Source organism: Struthio camelus, chromosome 17, assembly GCF_040807025.1.
Source record: "Struthio camelus isolate bStrCam1 chromosome 17, bStrCam1.hap1, whole genome shotgun sequence".
In the NCBI taxonomy this organism is placed as follows: domain Eukaryota; kingdom Metazoa; phylum Chordata; class Aves; order Struthioniformes; family Struthionidae; genus Struthio; species Struthio camelus.
The window spans coordinates 15,740,911-15,761,524 of NC_090958.1; the positions used below are offsets into that span (position 1 = coordinate 15,740,911).

The window sequence follows — 20,614 nt, forward strand, 5'->3', positions numbered from 1 at the left end:
AGAACTGTGAAAATTGTATCATCATTGCATGCAACAGATTTATTTGTGCTAACAATTTCTATAATTAGCATGATGTACACTTCCACTTTGCAAGATTATTACAGATATAGCACTGTTTTATTGCTTCTTAATGAATTAACCTGTCAAACACACTCCGTTTATATGCAGAAGACAAGTACTATTGCAGCCTGACAAACTCCACTTGAGGCAGAGAGGAAGGACAGCAGATATCCAAGCAAACCCCTTCCTTTGTATTCAACATCATCAGCGCAAACGACTTCAACACCTCTGCTCCATCAACGACATCTATCAAAATCCAGTGTCTTTTTCCTATGCTTTTTCTTCTGTATTAAATGTAGCATATAAGTTAATTGATGGTCCAGGAGAAGGAAGATAATTTAGTTTCTATCCTTCATTGTGCTATTTTTGAAGCGCTAACAAAAGAATAAAACAATATATGAACAGTATCTTCACTTAAGTCAATGATCAAGGTTAAAATTAAATCTTTTGGGTAAGAAGGTGTCACTGTTACTAATTTTTCAAGTACTGTTTTTCAGTGCTTTTAGATCTAACCCTCTTTTGCAAGAAGGATCCATTTCGGCCCCTACGGCGATGTAGCAGGAATAGAAAGATGTTGTAAATGCAATTTATGCTCACTTAAAAATAGGTATAAGCTGCCCGTAGAGTTACGCCCCTAGATGTTGTAAATTGTGATAACTCTGCTGTTCCCACTAATAATGGGACAACCGTAACAATTTATAACAGGTCAGGATACATCTTTACCACAACTCTTTCTATAAAAGAAAACAAGGTACTTAGCTTTCTTTATCACTTATTCAGTCATTGTAAAGACTCTGCCTGCAGTCCCAGGCTTGCCTGTATGCTGCCTCGACGAAACACGCTTCGCCTTTCTTAGGCCCCATCCAGCTGCTCTTGGCAGTTAAGAGTGAATAAGCATAGTAGCAACAAAGATCTCCTCGTACAGCAAGAAATTAAAATGCAACATAGGTGGAAAATGCTAAGATGTTAAGAACGCTTCCTAGTCATCTTCTGCCTCTTCACAGAAAAAAGAAATGCGTAGTTTTATACCAGTAGAACTTCTTTGACCTCAGCAAAGTCACTTGTGCTTTTGTATGCAAGGATGTAACAGGAAGGTGAATCAAGGCATCTAATTTTACGACAACACAAAGAAAATCCAGCTTTGTAACGATATGGTGGACCTGCCTAAAACACACCTTCCAATGTGTTAGACACTAACCAGACTCACAACTCGCATCCTGCCTCAATGCCATTAAAAAAAAAAAGAAAATCAGCCACAGTATTTGTATTTAATAACTGTAATACCAAAAAAAAGTGAATTCTGGTATTCAGTAACACAATAAAACAGTGGAACTCAGGAGAACCTCCAATGTGGTTTTGATATTCCATTTCTTCACTTTGGTCTGTTTTTCTACTCAGCATGATGAAAATGGATCACCCTTCTGCTTTTTGGGACGCTAGTGGCACACGTTAAAGTGTACCCCAGAAGAATCAATTATTGGAGACGTTAACTGCCAAAAAGAAAACAAAATAAGCCTCACAGAAGCAAAAGAGCTGACCCTTTCACCTGACACTCAGCGCGTCGTGGGATGTTGAACGGAAAAGCCAGACCAGGTCCTCAGAGGCAGCTGGGCCATATTTGTCTCTTTGTATCTTGCGCTAGGACAGTGCAGGAACGCTCAAGCCAGAAGCCTCCATGCTACATCCACAATAACCACCTCAGGACAGCGCTCGGTTTCATTCTTCATTTTCTATAGGCAAAATTTCTCAGCGTTTTTTTTCTCTTAAAAGCTTATGGTAAAAAATTAGACAAAATGAAATATTTTCCCCCAAAAACCTCCACAAGTGAAACATTCTGGCTTCTAAATAGACTTCAAATTAAAGGAGTAATCCTTCCATCCATACATTTTTACCTGAATTAAATTGGCTTAAACAGCTATGCACAGCTTTAGGTGATAAAACAGCATTTACATTCTCCAAAGCCGCTCATCTGTGCTGTCATTAGTTTTTGACGTTATAAATCCTACCTCTTTTCTAACTGAAACACTTTTCAGAGGTATTAAGCAATATTATTATGGGATTTTTTGAAGTGTTTTAGAAGTACTTTTAGGAGTAAGAAAAGTGACTCATAAATCATTCAGAAAGAGGTAAAACTGAGTAACAGTGACTTAATTTCCATATAATTTTTCATTCTTATGAAGCTTGCTTTAGTCAGCTCTGATTAATTAGTGCCTAGAAAGTATTTTGAAAATATAAAACACTACATAAATTCTACATAATAATAGTATGACTGAAGGAAAAAATAATTTGTTAATATGCATGGAGTTTAAGGGATTAGCATTTATTTCTTTTCCCTATGTAAGCGGACCCATCAAAACACTTTCAGCTAAACAGAAAATGGTCTTTCTAGCTGATATAGGACAACACATCATCATGCACTTCATGTGACACAGTTCACAAAATTAATTTAAAATTCTTTGCAAAGTTGTATTTATAGAGACACACACAGACTGCATTCCCTCCTAACAAGAACTTACCTGCACAGCTTCTAAAATAACAGCGCTCCGAACTATTTCAGAGGCTGCTACAGTTTTGAGCTACACATTTTCTTCATTTGTTGTCCAAAGATCTTTGAATGTCACCAACTACTTCTACAGCAGTCTGAAAGAAGTAACTAAGGAAGTATCTTGTATTTTCCTACATACTTCTACAGCTATATATGAGGAGAATTACACTTAGGCCCTACCAGGAAACCTTGTCAATGTGATTTTCTTGGTCACAAAGACTGAATTTCCCAATCTAGGTTTATCTACAGAAACAAAACCTTCAAGGAACAACAGACTGACTGTTGGAATAAACAGCTCAAGAACTTGACAGATCAGTTGGTTGATAAACAACGCTGCGCAGAATGAGTAGGTAAGGCCCAGGATCATGTCCGATCATCTCAGCATAAGTCAATGATCACTGAATAGTAGACAAAATAAACAATCTGTTCCTATAATGGTGTATAATGCACACAGCATTATCATCTGGAGCCAGTCCCTAAGAGATGCTGGAAATGGGGCCAGTGATACAGTAAGTGCTTTGTACTCTGGATTGATTGTGAGCTGATGCTCTCGTCACCTGCTAAGAGGAAATAAGTCCATGCTTGGGCTAGACAAAAACCAGGGACTATTTTGGGGGGAGAGGGGAGATGCAGAGGGGACACAGGGACACGCACAGGCCGAAAGGTACAGTTTGTCCTCTTATGTCCTTTCCTCAAAATATTCCTCAAGTAAAACTGAACGCTTTTGCTTTTTCCCATGAGGCTTTGGCTGTATGGCATGCAGATTATGCTGCTTCCTTTTCCACGCTCTTCTCAGCAGCTGGGAATGATGGAAATGACGGTATAGCTTAACTAGAGCATTCCCCACTATATTTCCCTATAATAGGAGCTCTAGGACTGAAGCCTCTCAGCAGGCATCTGATTTACAGGCACAGACATAAGAATAACTCCACAAATAGTTGATCCTTTAGAGCAGCAGTAGAGTTATCACAGCTGTCATCCAAATCAACTCTGGAGACAAGTGCAGGTTACATGCAATTGCGATCACCCATCTCGATATTTTCTCTCTTCTTTGCCATGTCAGCCAGGGACAGTCTGCATTCGCATTGCATCCTCTCTGGGCACTTTCCCACTGTGTACAGTGTGTGCGTAGAAGTGGAGATACAACTTTCAGAAAGCAGATCCTAAACTACTAGACTGGGCTGTTTCCATCCACATGGAATTTCTTTGGAAATCCTGACTGTTTGACCTTATGCAGTTGTTAAACGAGATGTTTCAACTAGAAGGAATTTAAGGAAGAACCATGTCAGACGATGCAGAAAGTGAACTCTTTTCCAGTATGAAACTTTGCTCGCTTTTCTCTCACTAGTTAAAATGTTTTATTTAAATATTTAGTTCAAGGTAATTCCCAGTATTCCAAGATTATACTTTAGTCTCTTCTTCCAAACCTCCTGCCCAACCAAAACAAACCAAAAAAACCCACAGCATTTTTATACTTATCAATTATATAGAATGAAGCCAAGAACAGTTGGTTTTGTTATGCTAAGTATGTCTAATGTAATTGTGCATGCTAGATCAAAAAATTGTTTGCATTTAAACTAACAAGATGCATTTTAAAATAAATGATTCCAGCAGACACTTTCAAACTTCTCTGTGATGGAGGAAAACACGGAATTCCACCTAGATATCCAAAGGATATCCAGAAGAAAAATGGATAGAGGTAGACTAACATTTATTGGATTTAATAAAAATTAAGAAGTTCTGAGATCACAGGGTTTGACTGGGCTGCATTCATCATCTCCTTTTAGTTAAATTTACTTGAACAACAGCCCAGTAACATCATGAGCCAAAAAAACAGCATCCACCCTCTGCAAGTATTAATGTTTTTCCTGCACTTCCCATTAATCAATTCACACTCCAAAACTTCAGGTTTTATTTCTGCTGTAAATTACACTGGAACTTTCTGCGAATTTCAAACAAAGTTGCTTTTTAAGGTTTGGAGATAAAGTTCCCAAGCAATGCCATTTCTTCTCGACAAGGATTTGCATTTAACTCCTGAGAGAATCAGGTCCTTTCTTACAAGTTAACAAGTTTCCAGTCACTTCCTAATGTCCTTATCACGGCTTCAGAAGTTCTGCTCCTTTTTCGCCACAGTATATAGGCACTGCAGCTTATCAGGATGTTCTTCCCGAGCGTACGTCAGATAACCTCACCTGAGAGCACAGCTGGCCAGTGGTGCCCTCGCCAGCGTGGCATCTGCAGACTCTCCCTGGCCCTGCTTCCTTTTGTGCTTCTCAAAACAGCGCTCAGTAACGCACAGCTGATTCGATACCAAAGGACTAGCCAGAAATAAGCTGCAGTATCAGTTCATTATAGCAAGATTGTCTGCTAATACGGAGCTATGTTTTGTTACATAACGTGCAGAAATCAGCTGTCTTTACTTAAAAACACACACACACACACACAAGCAAAAAAAAATCTCAAAACGCCTTTCAAGCCTGCTACAAAATGCAAATGTTAAGAACATCAGATTTGATGTTAAGTGCTTCATAAACCTACTGAAGCAAGAAAACAGCTCTTTTCATCAGGCTATTATTCAAATGTTACCATGCAGTCTAGCACACCTTCTTTATCTATGAGAAAAAAGCAAGCTAGTAGTGAGAAAAATGTCCCCACCACTATCTCTAGAATCACCACAACACAATGACAGACTAAATCACATGGGAGCTCTTTCTGTTTTCTACTGTTTGTTTAGAAGTGTAGCATGGAAAACCTAAAGATGCACTCATGATCCAATGCAGCAAGAAAACAGAGATATTCCAACCCATATGGAAGAGGATGTCTTTATATTAGAAGAACCAAAGTAGACTACCAAAAGAGATTCCCAAATTTAAGTTCAGCTTAAATCTCTTAAGAAAATTCACAAATGTTTCTCAGGATTTCACCCCACATTTCTCTTCCAATGAGCATATAAACTACAGAATCCACCTCAGTCCTCTTACTGGAAAGAAATCTCTCCTGTTCAGCTTTATGCCATACCCATGCTGTGATACAAGAACACTAAACTGCACTTCATTCCACTGTGGGTGTCGTTAGCACTGAACAAAAATGAGGTTTTGCTAATCCCATCAAAACACTTATTCCTGCATATCAAGGACCAAATTTTGAACTCACACCTTAAACTCTCCAAGAAAATATAGGATTTCATCTATAAATATTCAGTGCTTACATTAAAACAGTGGATACGCTGAAAAGGAACAGCAAGTAATTTATGTTCAGTGCAACAGCAAAGGCGTGGAAACTCACTGGTTCCTGGACCCTTTTGTAGAGCTCTTCAGGGGAACAAAGGTCCAGGAGACGACAAAACTCTCCTTCATACATAACCACATGCGCTCAGAGGGAGACTGCCTTACTAACGTGCCAGGCAAATCTCGGAGAGGAAAGTTAAAATGCATTTAGCTCTGTCAGGAACTCTGGGTCTCAGGAACATCCTGCACCGAACAACATGGGACAATGCATGGAGGAATTATTTTGCTCCAGACCGAGCAACACAGTGGGGGACCTGCACTGGTTAGTGCCTGCTACATGAAGCAGCACACCAAACTGGCAAGCACGAGGGGAAGGGATGCAAATACAAGCTGTTGTTCTTGCTGCTGCTGTCCTCAATTCTCCTATCAGCCGAGAGCACAGCCAGTCAAGGCTGCTCACATGCAGCAGCAAGATAATAACCCACGAGACCCCATCGAAGAACTGAAGCCTTGTGACACAGCATTTAAAAGGTTCCACAGGGAGATAAAAATGTATAAAAGGAGCATTTTTCTTTTCTCCACGGTTTATTATGATGAAGGCTCAGAGATTAGATTAACTCCATCTCAAATGCAGATTCAGATTTTGTCCAAGGATGTTTAGAGACAGTTTAAGTGGCCAGTAGCTGCCATAACCGCAGAGAGATGAAGTCAGCTGCCGGCAGAGAGAGCAGGAAAGCTCTGGTGCAACATTCGCAATGGCCTTTTGGGTTGGACTTGCTTTTCTTTCATACCCGTGGTGCTCTGCGTGGCCCAAACTCCATGCTAACCGTTCGAAAGGGGCACTGCTACGTGCAAGTGAGGTCATGCACCACTTTCTGTCATTAATGTAGTCTGATTCACTGCTACTACTTGACGTTATTCCATCCACATAATTAGGGTTTTGTTTCATCTCCTCTGGCCACATTGACTGCTTAAGTGCTTCAAAAAGAGCACTAGAAAAAATACTCTATAGACTTTTCCCCATATAATTTCTCTTCTATCACTGATTGTATCACTGTCATTGGGCAGCCAAAAAGTATAGGCTTTGGCAGTGGGAACTGAAAATAAGACTCATGCAGGCCTTGTTTATCTTTACAAGCATCTTTCTTTGCCGCTGTCCTAACAAGAGAAGGCAGTGGTTGTGCAGAGGAAAATGCCAGTATTTCTTAGTTACACAGCAGAACAGAAAGAAAACCAATACAGACACTCTCAGAAAGGAAAGTTTAATCTTCATGAGGAAGCAAACATGGCTGTAGTGCTTCTCAGGGAACTGGTGTAACATCCAGGCACTCAACTCTTATTTTTAGTTTTAAAAAAAAACAAGGGGGGGGGGGGGGGGGGGAAGGGATGAGAGAAAAACAAACAACCCTTAAAGGTGCCTAGATCAAGTTCACACAGATACGGCAGTTACTCTAGTTTTATACCAGAACATCCCCAATGAAATCACAGGATTTGTGTCAACCTAAACTTCTAGTACTAAAAGGTCCATGAGGCCCAAAGGTAGGCCAAAGGTTCCCCCTAAGAAAAGCTGCGTTTGAGTGTGCAAGTAGATATTTGCACTTTTCATACAAAACATCAGCTTCAAGCTTTCTGCACAAGTACAAATTAAACCCTGACTAGAAAATACAGCCCACACCTAAATCTTCAGAAAGTATTTTATCCCTTCTCTGTAACTCCAAATGAACCTTTTATTAAATCGACTCTTTGAAGCTCACTAGACTGTGATAGGCGAGTACATGTGGGCACTTTGGGGAAAAACAAAGCAGAAAACAGTCCGGTTGTTTGGTTTAGCACTGAAGTTCCCCCACATGCATGCTAATTTATTTCAGTGAAAATGTCCCAACTAATTGCAACATTTACCCTTAGAGCACACGCATGGCAGTCACATTAATACACCAGAAGACAATGGCTCCAAAGGAGCTATAACCACGTACCAGGCCAATAATCCACAAATGGTAAAGGATTTACACAAAAGACTCAAATGGTTTCCAAGGAGGCATTATGGCATATCAGGTAAATAAAATATTATTGAAATGTATTTTTTGCATTTAAATCACTTGCAGCAGGTGCATAGGAAGTAGCACATAATAAAATGGCTCACATTTCCTTGAATACTAACAAGAAGCAAAGGAAACATTTAGCAAAAAGGAGCAGCAGCAGCAGGTTCTTACCATTGCAAGAGGAACAATTCCCACAAACACAGTTCGGCTGACAAAGATCTCCGAGACCACTAGTTCGCTCACGGAGTCATCTCGAGGGTATTCCACCTGCCAGGTAATTTGCTGGGCCCCTGTCAGACTGCTACTGTTGTCGATCTCAAAGTCCATCTGCAGGATCTCATAGGAGGACATGTTTGCTCTGGAAAAAAAAGCAAAAGCAGAATTTCACATAAATGAAACATCAGCAGGATGTTAATAACAAAATACATTTTGATTTTTCTTTTCAACACACTAATTACCACTAAATTCAACATGTAGACCTCAAGATACTAACAAAAATCCATATCAAATTATACATGGGGCAACAGTTATACTTTAGAGATAACCTGACAGTATATCTTCTAGTTTCCTGAAATGGAGGCACTAAACTCGGGCATTCATTCTATGTAATCACTATCAACTTACAGAATAAGCCTTGAATCTTGGGAACTGGTTTGCACAGATGTTGCTGAATTATTTAATATAGCATTATTATAATTATGTTGCTGTAAATGTTGATGCTCTGAAACTACACAATACTTGGCCATTCCTCATGCTGTATCAGAAAGAGCTTTTGGGGCGGTGGGAGGGGGAAGTCTTTCAAACTCAAACTTGTCTTTACCTTTGTGGGAAAAAAATGGATTTGTACAAACTATACATGACAAAAAAATGGGGGGGTAGATTATCTTCATTTTCAATTCATGAAAACATTCTTCTCATCAGAGATGCAGACTTGTAATTGTATGGTGATAATTATGTATTTTTCATCTAAGAATAAAAATTCAAAGGTAAAGGAATGGATGTAAATGTATAGCATTCAGAGCTGTATTTACAAATTACCTCTGCTTCTTTTGTTAACAACAACACTTAGCACTCTCCTCCAGTCCAACACTATGCAAATATTAATAATTAATCCTCAGGTTAGAAAGACAAGATACTCTTATCTCCAAGTTACAGAGCAGAAAACAGACACCAAGATTTACCCAATAGCACTCAGCATATCCACAGCTGAGACCTATTCAGAAAGCAAACTTTTGCTCATCCAGTGCTTTTCTTCCACAAAAATTAATGTACTTTACAAAGCAGCGTGCGAGCTCCTGCCCCATTTTTCAGATGGACACACAAGCGTGGGGACCTCATGCAGCTTAACAAAACGCGGAGAAGGAATGGTTGGAAAAGGCTGCTAACCTGATTGCTAACCCAACTGTTTAATCTTTTTACATCAAAAGACAACTGATGTGATCTCTACTACTGAAGTTTCAGGGCACATGCTCACAAAATAGGTTAAAATCTGAACTTGTAGCATGTTAGCCATTCTATAGTGACTTGAATGTGCTCTTATTGCATGTACAAGATAGCTTGCTCCTGATCGAGGGATGTGTCCCGAGCACACAGGCACTGAACGTGACCCTCTGTAATCTCCTACTCTGTCCCATCCCATGGCGTCCGTACCCTAAAGTAGTGACACCAAGAGCTCTGCTTTTAGAAAGTTTTAGCGTGCCACTGCAAAGAACAGAGACTTAAACATCCTTTCCTCTTCCCAATTGCACAGAGGCAGAGTCTGGTTTTCACCATATGTTTTTGAAGGCGCATTGTAAGGGAAAAAATCAGAGCAGGAATTATTGATTTTCATGTTTTCTTTCTAACAACAAACAACACAAACATATGCTCCAATGCCTGGAGGATAAATATTTACCATGCTGACAGAAGATTATATCCACCTTCAGGCAAAACCAGAAGCTATTAATGCATCTTTTGGGTGGCCAACCAGACAATCAGCAAAAACCCTTTAAGACAAATTTTATTGCACAATACTAGAGCTGTAATTAGACAACTTCTGTCAAAAAACATTACCACTGTGGGCACCATGGTGGAGTACTCAACCTCATCGTTTTCTGCTTATCTCTTCTGGTGGTTTGTTTTATCTAATCATCAAATGAATTCGCTCACAACACAGAAATAAAATTCAGAGAAGAGCTTTACACTAGCTATGGATTTGGATATCAGACCCATCAAGGTACGTTTGGATCTCAATTTAGGTTCAATCAGTTAAAGTCAGCAGTTGCCACTCACGAACACTCAGGAGTAGTTTCAGACGCAGAACAAAACCTCTGACAGATGAGTTTGCTTTTGATTCGTCACTTAAATAATACGTCAGGTAAGTCTGCACTGATAAATCAATTCCACACGTCTCACTGACAGGCACTTCCATGAGCTCAGTTCAACATGCCTTCAATTATTCTCTTCCTATGTTTCTTTTTATACATCCAGAAAAGCAACCACAATAATGGTTTTATATTCTTAAGACCAAGACTCCCTAAGAAAAGCACATGTGTGCATCTCACCCATATAGCAAACTGAAGTAATTGCCAGAGAGTAACATGACTCCTGTCCCTACAAACATGCAAAGATCTGCACCGCATCTTTGGCATGGCAAAGAAATCACCACTGTATAGCTGTACAAGCCACACGTTTCACTTAAAGGCAGACCTGTTTATATACCGCCGGACTGGAAATCTGTCTCTGAGGATCTAGAAAAGAGCAGCAATTCAGATACACAAACCTTCCATGGTTCCGACTAACATTAACATACGAACTAAAGCAAAGACGACTAAAGCAAAGCCGACCCAAGGTGGTGGTCCTGCTTCTGTGGAGAATCTTTACCATTATCTGGAAAAACAGCATGTTTGTCAAATGCTTTCGGCTTTGTCTCAGAAGAAAATCACGTACCATGAGAGGTTAACGTTGATTAAAGAAGGACGCACTTCTTTTCATTTGGAGTTTTGGTGAAAGAGCTGGACTTACTGTATTCTAACCAGGTTTCATTTTTAGAGTTTCTCCACAGAGTGTATAGCTTTAACAAACAAGTATTTGACTTTCTGGAATACATTATTCACCAGCAGGCCCCTCAATTACCTTCAGAACTGCAGGTCATTGAATTCTCTCTAAAACTATGGTCTCCCTTTTTTCCTCTTTAGGACAAAGACTCAGCCTTCAAGCAATGCCAAGTGTCACAGTATCTGGGACACAGAGGACCCCATGGACTAATCCACCACCTTTCTTCTGAGTCCCTACGCAGGTTACAGCTGTAACGAATTCATGGTAAAACTTGAAAAGCGAATTTCTTTCTTCCTCAGACCAGAGCCTTTCTACTGGCTGCTGCACCTCTTATTGTACAGAGGCTTCTCTTTTAGCTGGAAGACTGATACCATATTCATGAGCCTTGCGATACATTAACCATCCTGTATACTGAGAGTGTGGGAGACCACTGCCTTTTCCACTGAAATTGATTAAAGTTGCCAAAGTAAAAACAGAGGAAAATTAAATCACAATTAAGATCCTAAAGATTAGCGTTTACTTATGTCAAGTCCATCAGCTGCTAACTCCACATCACCATATCTGGCTCTAAATTTCTCTCCCGGCTCTGCAGCTTTCCACACATTCCCTTTTTTTAAAAAATAGTCATTCCACCCCATGATGGCAAATCTGCAGCTTTTCCTTGGGTTGATATGTAGCTTGCAACCAATATGCTGGTCTTTGTGGTCAGGGATGATCTGTAACTGCCTGGTGAAGACAAAATGCTACAAGTGGAATATCCACGAGCAGATAAGATGACAGCTGTAACTCACGCTGTCATAAGCCATTAAATCCCACTGAACTAAACTTTCTCCTATAAAGATTGTAAAGTTTTTCTTGAAACTTATTCCATTTTTATCTTTCGTAAGTTTGCCCTATTGGGAAGAGTCTGATGGAATCTAAGGACTGCAAATCATTTCTCCTTTCCACATCTTCCTTCTCTTTTTAGCTGCTGTTTTTTTCTGTTGTCCAGTAAAGTCTTTAAGCAGTTTGGAAGGACTTTGCCAAACCCTAGTTTAGAAGAGCAATAAAAAATAAAAAGTCAAAATTACTTTTATAAAAAAAGATTATTTCCTGCAAGCACAAGGAAAAGACCTTATAATTTTAGGCAGCTGGCATCCTTGCTAATAAGTCCATTTCTATGGAAATGAGTTCATAACTATTAATTTTGCCTGCTCCTGATCTATTCTTGATGAGCCTTTCAAATTTAGAAAAGCGCTTCATGATTCTCTCAATTTGGTAATTGCTAACTCCCTTTGATGAATCCAGCCCAGTGTTTCAGACATGAGACATTCATTAGACATTTTTCTTTCTGGTAAGAGGAGAAAAAGCAACTATGGGTTTAGATTTATTTCCTCTCACAAGTTCCAGCAAGTAGGCCTTCCTCTTTAAATCAAAGTTTACAATCCTATTTGTGTACTTTCACAATATGGCCTCTGCTAGGTGCTAGAAGAACCCCCAAACCTTGAGATTTTGGCACAGCTTCATGCTGTCTAGCCTCATATACATCTAATGCCTTCAAAATCAGGTCTCCAACAGCCTGTTCAAGCTTTATAACGTATACAGACATTATTCTATACATAGTAGTATTAGCAGTGGGCATGGCTGTGAATCCTACCTAGAACAGTTTCGGCACAGAATACACAGAACGATAAATCCTTGACAGATAAAGTCCAACTGTAGATCCAGCCGACTCCAGAAATATATTTAAGTACAGTTAATCAGAACATCAAAAGGTTGTTCAACCGCAGAACTGGGCTCCTGCCCTGCAGTGGACACATCCAGGCAGACTGCTGTATGCAGGCAGAGCCCTACTGACTTGTCCAGTTTGTCAAGTTGAACCTTAAGTATTTTCTCTAGATGTATATTAAGTCAGTAAAGGAATGCATACTCCCCACCCTTAGTCAGGGCATTTTTTCCAGTTAAAAACACTCTCCCGGGGAACACACCATGGGCTGCCATAAAGCGGTATAAAAACAAGGCTTGGGTTTTAAGTGCTCCTAAATGCCTTGGGAGCCAACGAGAACTCCTCTGTTACTGTATTCAGATGCTTTTTAAAGATTCACACTTTCGTTGAAGGGCTATCTATCATGTTACCTTGTTAGACATATTCTGATTCATTTTTTTTCCCTTATCTGCCAGTTCATGCAAACAGTAGGAAAAATATCTGTATTTTAAATTTGAATGTAAAAAAATGTCAGATATTGTTTCTCTATATTTATTACCGCACTAAGTATTAACATTGAACCACACAGGCTATTTTCAGACTTGCAGACTACTGTGAACATCCACCATAGCTCTAATCTTATAAGTTTTAGTAATTACTAGAAAATCACTTGGCAATGATATATTACTGAATTAAATTTATTCTTAAATTCTGTCTATGCAGAACACTGAATTAGTGAGTTACATATTGGAGTGATACACAGTGATTGATGTTATGGTGGCAGTGACAGTCTAAATAGTTAGTAGTTAAATAAACAAATGACTATTTTTTGCTATTAAGATAGATCTACATTCCTAACTAAACTGAAGAGCCTGCCCTGTGCATTTTTAGAGAGGATGAAATGCGCAGAATGCCCCAGTGAAGGATGACAGTGAAGCCCACTTCACTGCGCAGTCAGCTGGGGTAGAGGGTTTCCTGGCTCACATAGCCAGTTCATCAACAATTTCCTTGATAAAAGTCAGAACCTTCTATTAGTGCAGTTGGCTATTACAGGAAATCATGAGTTTCATTCATTCATGAAATAACGTTTTCAGTAAATGGCAATCTGTTTATGAGCCACACAGCAGTGTAAACAAAACTAATAAAAAATGGAGTAGACACTAGGTAATTGAAAAATAATAAAATATCTGATATCATGTTGCTTGAGAATATTTTCTATCTTTTCAAGGCTAATAACGGTCAATTTTTATTCTCCTTGATGAATTCTCACCAAATTCAATCAGAACAGGATTATACAAGCAAGGTATATTATTTTATATAATATTTCAATAATGCAGATCTCATTCCTTTGATCTCGAGGGGATTAATTTCATAAGTATGGTTTACTGAAGAGCAAACACAAGAGCAGGCTTTTGGAAATGTTCAAAACCCTAATTTCCTGCTGAAGTCAAATGAAGAAGCAGATGGTTAGGACCTCTTGGGAAAAAGATCCAGATTAAAGGTCCTGCCCCTGAAGAAATTAAGATCCACACAGTCAAAGAAGAAGGAAATCAGATCCAACAGCTACTAACAGAGCAGCATCCAGTTTCTGAACTACGACGATTTGCATACCCTCTGCCCTTAAATTTTGCTAGGTGCTGCTTTCCTGACTGCAGGCATCGGTTACAGGAACTAGCAGCAGATAAATGCCTTTAAAGCTGGGATGTCTTCTACCAGATACAACATCCTCAAGCACATGGTCTACTTGAGACCAAACTACTGGGGTGAAACACTGTACTTTCTGCTACATATGAAGTGTGACTTGGTGATGACAAGGGATGTTAAAACCTACTAACCTAAACTGTTCTCTCTCAGCACATTTTGTTTTCATTATGGTGTAGTGGCACATCCAGCCATGAAGCTGTATACAAGCTTGGAAGCAGCCCAGTCGCACTGTTCTCCCCGGCTAATCTGCTGAGAAATGGGCCTTGTCCCGAGGAGCACGGAGATGGGCCTGGCTACAGCCCTGCACTAACCAGCACCCTCTTGAGAGCTGCAGCGTGGACAAACATCCCTGGAAGCCAGGGGAAACTACCTGGACGTCCTGAGTATTTCCACAGGCTTCTGGATCAACATGAAAGCGTTCAGATGACACAGTGCCTGTGCCCTCCCTGCACAGCCCCACAGATTTTGTTCGGCAAAGGGCAGCTCCGCAGTCGGGGGGCGGGAGACAGGCACAGATGCCTCGAAAGCGCCCCGCTCGCCCTTCCTGCTCGGCTCCGTGCCCCAGCGCGCCAAGCGCAGGAATCTAAGGCAGGAGTCATACACAGTCAATGCAAGATGTAGGCAAATCTGCAGGGTTAAAAAGCTTGCTCTGTTGCCTTCCCTGACGTATTTCAAAATCAAAATTTACAATTTGCTTTGTTGTCTAGTAGGGACCTAACTCTAATATCTGCTTTACTTATAGCAGCCACAGGCTTTTTCAAACCACCCCTTGGTACCTGATCTTACTTTGTTTTCACCTGCATAAGAGTCCCTACTTTTCACAAATACACGGGCTACGTACATGGATATACAGGATAAAGTCAAGCTGTTAAATTCTGGATTGACACAGCAGTTTTTCATAGTCCAGTAAAAGCCATATAAAGAAAAAGAAAATCTTATTTTTGTTCAAAACACACCACTAAGACCAGACACGTTATTTTTGCTTAGCCAACGTTTTCCCAAAACTGAAAACAATAAATCTAGATAATGAGCAAACCTTTTAAGCTCTTCAGCTTCTTGCACTGCCAATGCACAACTGTGCTGCTCACTAACAACTTGCAATAACTTCTACTTTATTTGATTTTATCAGCATCATCATGACAACCCTGGAGACAACTGAGACGATTGCTTGAATTATTTTTATTTGTTTCTATCTTTGTGACAGTGTACAGAAACTCTTCTGGTAAAAGAGTCCTTAGATACTATTTTAGTTAGCCTTTAACAAAGTAGGACTTTTAGGACCAAAAGCAATATGGGTGTAATTGGTGTGCTACAATGGTAACTACGTACCGCTGTGCACTAGGACTCCATTTATTCCTTTGTCTTGACTCTCCCCTTTTGAAACCACATGCAATCTTTTGGGGTTTAAAAGAGCATTTCAATCGCACTAGAATATTTTTGACTACTGTTCAGAACCTCTTTATTGCTGCGCTGTGTATTTCTTAAAATAAAGCTCCTCTGCCAGGAGAAAGCATCTTGCTGGGGAAAATAACAAACGCACCCAATAAGAAGTTCGGGCCAGAGTTTAGCTGATGTTGGATGCAAATATAGAGGGAGCTATTTTTGTTTAAAAAAAGAGAGATTTTAGGATGAAAGATTTATGCTGAATCCTAACCAGCTAATAAATAACACAGTCCAAATGGTGCTTATAATTTTCCTTTAGCTATTCAGAAATCCTTACATATTTACATACCATAATCACATAGTGTATTTTCACATTGCTGTGCAAGCAGCTGAAATACATCATAAAGCAGTGATGGATTTTTAAACAAATGATGATTGAAAACTCAAGATAATAAATTCCATGATATAAGAACTTGTTTGCAAGGCAGTAACTTTCAGATAAAAAAAATCCCTCTCTTCAGAGGCTCTCAAAAGACCTTCAGAGGAACAAGAACGCAACCTTGGGAGACACTTTGTTACCATTGCCCCTGCTGCAGCTATATCAGCCAAGGCATGGGTACCTTGGGCCATGCTGCACACAAAGTTAACGTGGCAAACATTTTGCTTAGCCTCAAAGAAAACAGCATGCATGGTTAGGGTCAGCCAGAGAATCGATGGTGGAGACAGGGAATACACCCCCAAAGTTCCCTGCTGGAAATCCTTGTTGACACACTGCAGAGCGATGGGATAGACTCTCAGTCTGTCTATAATGCCACCACATAACAGCTCAAGAAACGCATTGCCTGCGGGTAATGAAGCAGAAGAAAAAGGCCAATCTCCCATCGAGCTCCTCCTCTATCCCTATATTAGGTAAGTGGCTACTAGATCAGCATAACTGAAGGTGCTTCGTTCACGGTCTTGTTCTTCTCTAGCAGACTATGAAATGGAAGGCACAGTCAATAGTTTAATCTCCCTGTACACTGTTGCAACCCCTTCCAAATTTATTGCGGGTGTCAGGAAGTGGCTCTAAGTGATAGCTCCTGAACTCAGACAATTTTGTAAGGTGCTTAGATCTTGTATTTACAAATACATACACAGGTTCCCAATCCTCCCAGCTAGAAAGAAGAGCTTGGGAAAGAGACCTGGAGGAACCCTAAGGACTCAAACCACAACTCCAACAAAAAGCTTCCTCAGCATTTTTAACATCCTTTGCATTTTATATGCCTGTCATTAGCAGTAAGTGATCACACTCATTTATACACATCATGCTCATCAGAAAAAAAAAGACCTATGAAAAAGTTACTAGCAATCCCGTTGCAGTTTGATTTCAGAATCACAATTGAGGCTGACAGCTGGATCTCCTTGGGGAGAAAATTCATCCAGAGGGGATTTAAAGATGCAAATTCCCCACAGGCTGGATTTATGAATGAAAGGAAAGGGGAGACAAGCTGCAGACTGAGACACAAATATACCTAATGTGCTGGAGGATACATGAAAACAGTGACAAATGGTGCTCTGCTCTTGAGAATTTTAAAAGCCTAATGCAAAACCTTGAACTTAATCCTCTGTTTAATGGGCAGACAGTGAAAACAAGTAAATAACAGAATGCCAAGCAGTTAGCAAGGACAATGGAAAATTAGAAGAACAGGTTGTTTTTCTAAAGCTTGCTAAGAGTGCACAGAACTCATGAGTCCTCTGCAGAAGCTACTATAATACCACCTGCATGAAATATTTAAAGAACAAATCAAAATAGGAACATGGGCAAGAATTATTTTATTCCTCCTACATTCTGCTCAGATTTAAACAAGATTAAACATCTAATGAATTAGACCCAGCTTTCTTTGAACCTAATGTACCTACCGATCTGTCTCAGATGGAGAGATAATGTACAGGGTATCCTGTGGCTAATTCACAGTTCTGCTAAGAAATAAATGGTCATGACAACATCCTCAAAGAACTTAGGGCAGGGACCAGTGTAGCCTATTAACATTAACACAAACGGGACCTCCTCTCCCCCCACTTTCCTGGGACACATGCCGTGCATAAAATTGTTTTATTTTGTAGTCCGATAATTATGAAGGAAATTGAGTTAAGATTTTCCTCTCACTGTTGATATTCACAGAACAGAGAGTAAAAACCTCAAAGTGAAACTGGCTTATAGACATCTGAGTTTTCCCATGGTTTAATTAAGGCACAAGATTAGTTCATCCAGCTGACCAACACAGGGTGGATCAGGGTCTGCATTCAGTGCATGAACAGAAAAGAGCCATCTACAGTAATTTTACGTACTTTCTCCCTTTGCTAGTCAAGATCAGCTTACAGTCTTGATCTCCTCTGACAAAACTAAAAGTGACAGAGAATAACAAGTAGTTATAATGTATGTCACTCTGTGAAAAGCCTATTTTTGTCCCAAAAATGAATCCAAATTGCTCTAGAACTGCAAATGACAAAAAGTGGAGGGGTGGATTTAATATTTCTCTCTTTTTCAAATTATTCCACAATTATTCTCTAATGGCATGAAAGTAAGGTCAACATAATGGTCACCAAATAACATCTCTAGGTCACCTTCTCAAAGGGTAATCATTACTTTGTCACACTTGCCAGACAATGATTTCCCAATACATGATGAATTCAAATGCAGTGACAGTTAATGGGATGCACTAGGGACTGTTGGGATATTGCTCAGAGCTAAGGTCATACCATGAATAAATGAGTCTGGCCATAAGTGAGTAATAAGTGAGGTTAATTCATTTAGGCTCTGAAAAGGAATAATTAGAAATGGAAAGGGGAGAAGTGGTGTTCCATCCTGCTTTCCCCACTCCCCTGTTTGTATGATAAAATGTCCCCCCAGGACTTAATTTCAGTGAATTTCCTTGGAAATAAAGGCTTTAGCAACCTTCAGATGGAGCAGGGCTGAGCTGTGTGAGCCAAGCCGCTCACTGGAGTGAGGCAGACCAGACCCAAGTGACTTCGGGAAGGAGCATCGTTACAGATATCGCACTGAGGACTTCACTACTTCAGCCAAACCTCATTTATATCAGCACTAATTTACCAACAGGCCACCAACAGGTGCAGATCTGCAAAGGGAACTGCTTCTTCTTGGAAGAAAAGAGGAGACAAACTCCACACCTGCGCCCTGTATATTTTGGTGCCCTACTGGTGAGGAGCGGAAGAGCACTATTACAGAGCCTAGTGATGCTGGAGGCAGCTACCAACTAATCTCTGTACTAGGGATAACTTACTGCCTCCGGCCCCAATTCAAACAGTCGAGCACATTTTTCAGTAGAGTCTACAAAGGGCTGCAAGGTGCAGACAAGCCTGTTTTCTCAAACCAGGGCCATCCGAGCAGGAGCTGACTCGAGCAGGACACTGCTCAGCAGGTACATAAAGAAAGCCAGGCTCTGCTCGTGTGCTTCGCACCGAGCCCGTTCATAAGCACCTCTTCCTCTCTGCACTCCGCGGTCACTGCCTGGGGTCATTGCCTCTTTCCTAGGCCTCCTTAAAATCAAAAGCCATGAGGTAATGAAAACATTGGTTGGATGGATATGACGTTACGCTGAGTCCCTCATCATCCACTGTGAAAGTCAAAGGGTTTGGGACTGTTTTGCTTTTTCATTTTCCTCACTACAACTAAAAGCATTACTTAAGCAAAATACCAGCTGTCATGAAGTACAGAGAGTCACATGAAAGGATTTTTAGGAAAGGATGGCAGTTTCCTGCAAGTGCTGCAAATCACGGCAAACTACATAAAATATCTTGAGCCCTAACATTAACGGTTAATGTAAAGCAGAATTTACAAAATCATCCTCTTTACATTCCTCTCTTTTGTGAATCTTTTCAGGATTTCATAATACCTTCCCTCCTCCTGTCCTCCCTCCCAGCTCTCTTCCTCCCCTTACAAGAATATGCTCAGCCCTGGAAAATTTTTAGCTGAAATCTTTAGATTTTGTTGAGTCCTGGCATTCTTCGAGACAGCTGTATTTACACCCATTGCTGGCGGGTAGTCACACTGGAAGTAATTAGCTTTCATGCTGTTTCAATATCCCCTTTCAAAAACTTTGAGATCCCTCATCGCTATTGATTTAGATTTAGGAAGCATTGAAAAAAAAAAAAAAAGAGGAGTTCATCCATATGCTCTGAGTTCCTTTAGCCTAATTCAAATGCAGCAACTTCAGCTCCTCTCCACCCAGTTCATCCCTCCACAGGCACATTCCCAGCCCCCTCAGTGAAGATGCTCAAAGGCCTTAAAAACCATCCCTGCAACACCCAAAGACAGCAACTTCCAACATTGTTGGGTCCACAAAGGGTACGACCAACCAGCAGCCATCTCTCATTTATATCTAGAGGTTGCATCTGGGCATCTCCGCTGAGTTTAACAACACTTTCAAGTGTGTCTTTTATACTTACTAAGAGACACTCGCTCACTGCTGGACCACTTTAAAAAAAAAAAAACAGAAAGGAAAACATGTATGATAAGACAGTAGCTAAATGTATACTGATTGCAGTAATTGCATCCATTCCTCTGTCGGAAAGTCTTGTATTGTATTTCTAATATGCACTGATAAGTGCATTCACAATATGATTAACTGCCTCGAGACAAGAATGGCTATTATGTTTAACAGACTGATTAGCAAGTGACAGAACTGCAAACTGTACTCGTAGTAAATTGGCTGCTTTTAAATTACAGCAGCTTTTTTTATTGTTCCATTTTTAAAATGCAATGGTTTGTTACACTTACGCAACATAATTCCTAACTGACAATAAGTAATAGAGGATACTGAGCTTTTAACTTTTAATCTTCAGATCTCAATTAAAGCATAGCTCATTTTCCTTTTAATTGCAGTGAAATCTGCATCATACATGGTCCTCATTATGCCATCTCCTGTCTCAAATGACT

The 20,614-nt window shown here is 40.1% G+C and overlaps 1 protein-coding gene across 6 annotated transcripts in view; it reads right to left on the reverse strand.

Annotated features, from left to right (window-relative positions):
* TMEM132B (transmembrane protein 132B) overlaps positions 1–20,614 on the reverse strand; it is a 266,859-nt gene that overhangs the window by 77,021 nt on the left and 169,224 nt on the right. For all 6 annotated transcript variants that reach the window (XM_068911179.1, XM_009666647.2, XM_068911180.1 and 3 more), the window contains exon 4: positions 8,043–8,229. In XM_068911179.1, the coding sequence (XP_068767280.1) occupies positions 8,043–8,229 (187 nt within the window). The remainder of the gene's footprint in view (positions 1–8,042; positions 8,230–20,614) is intronic.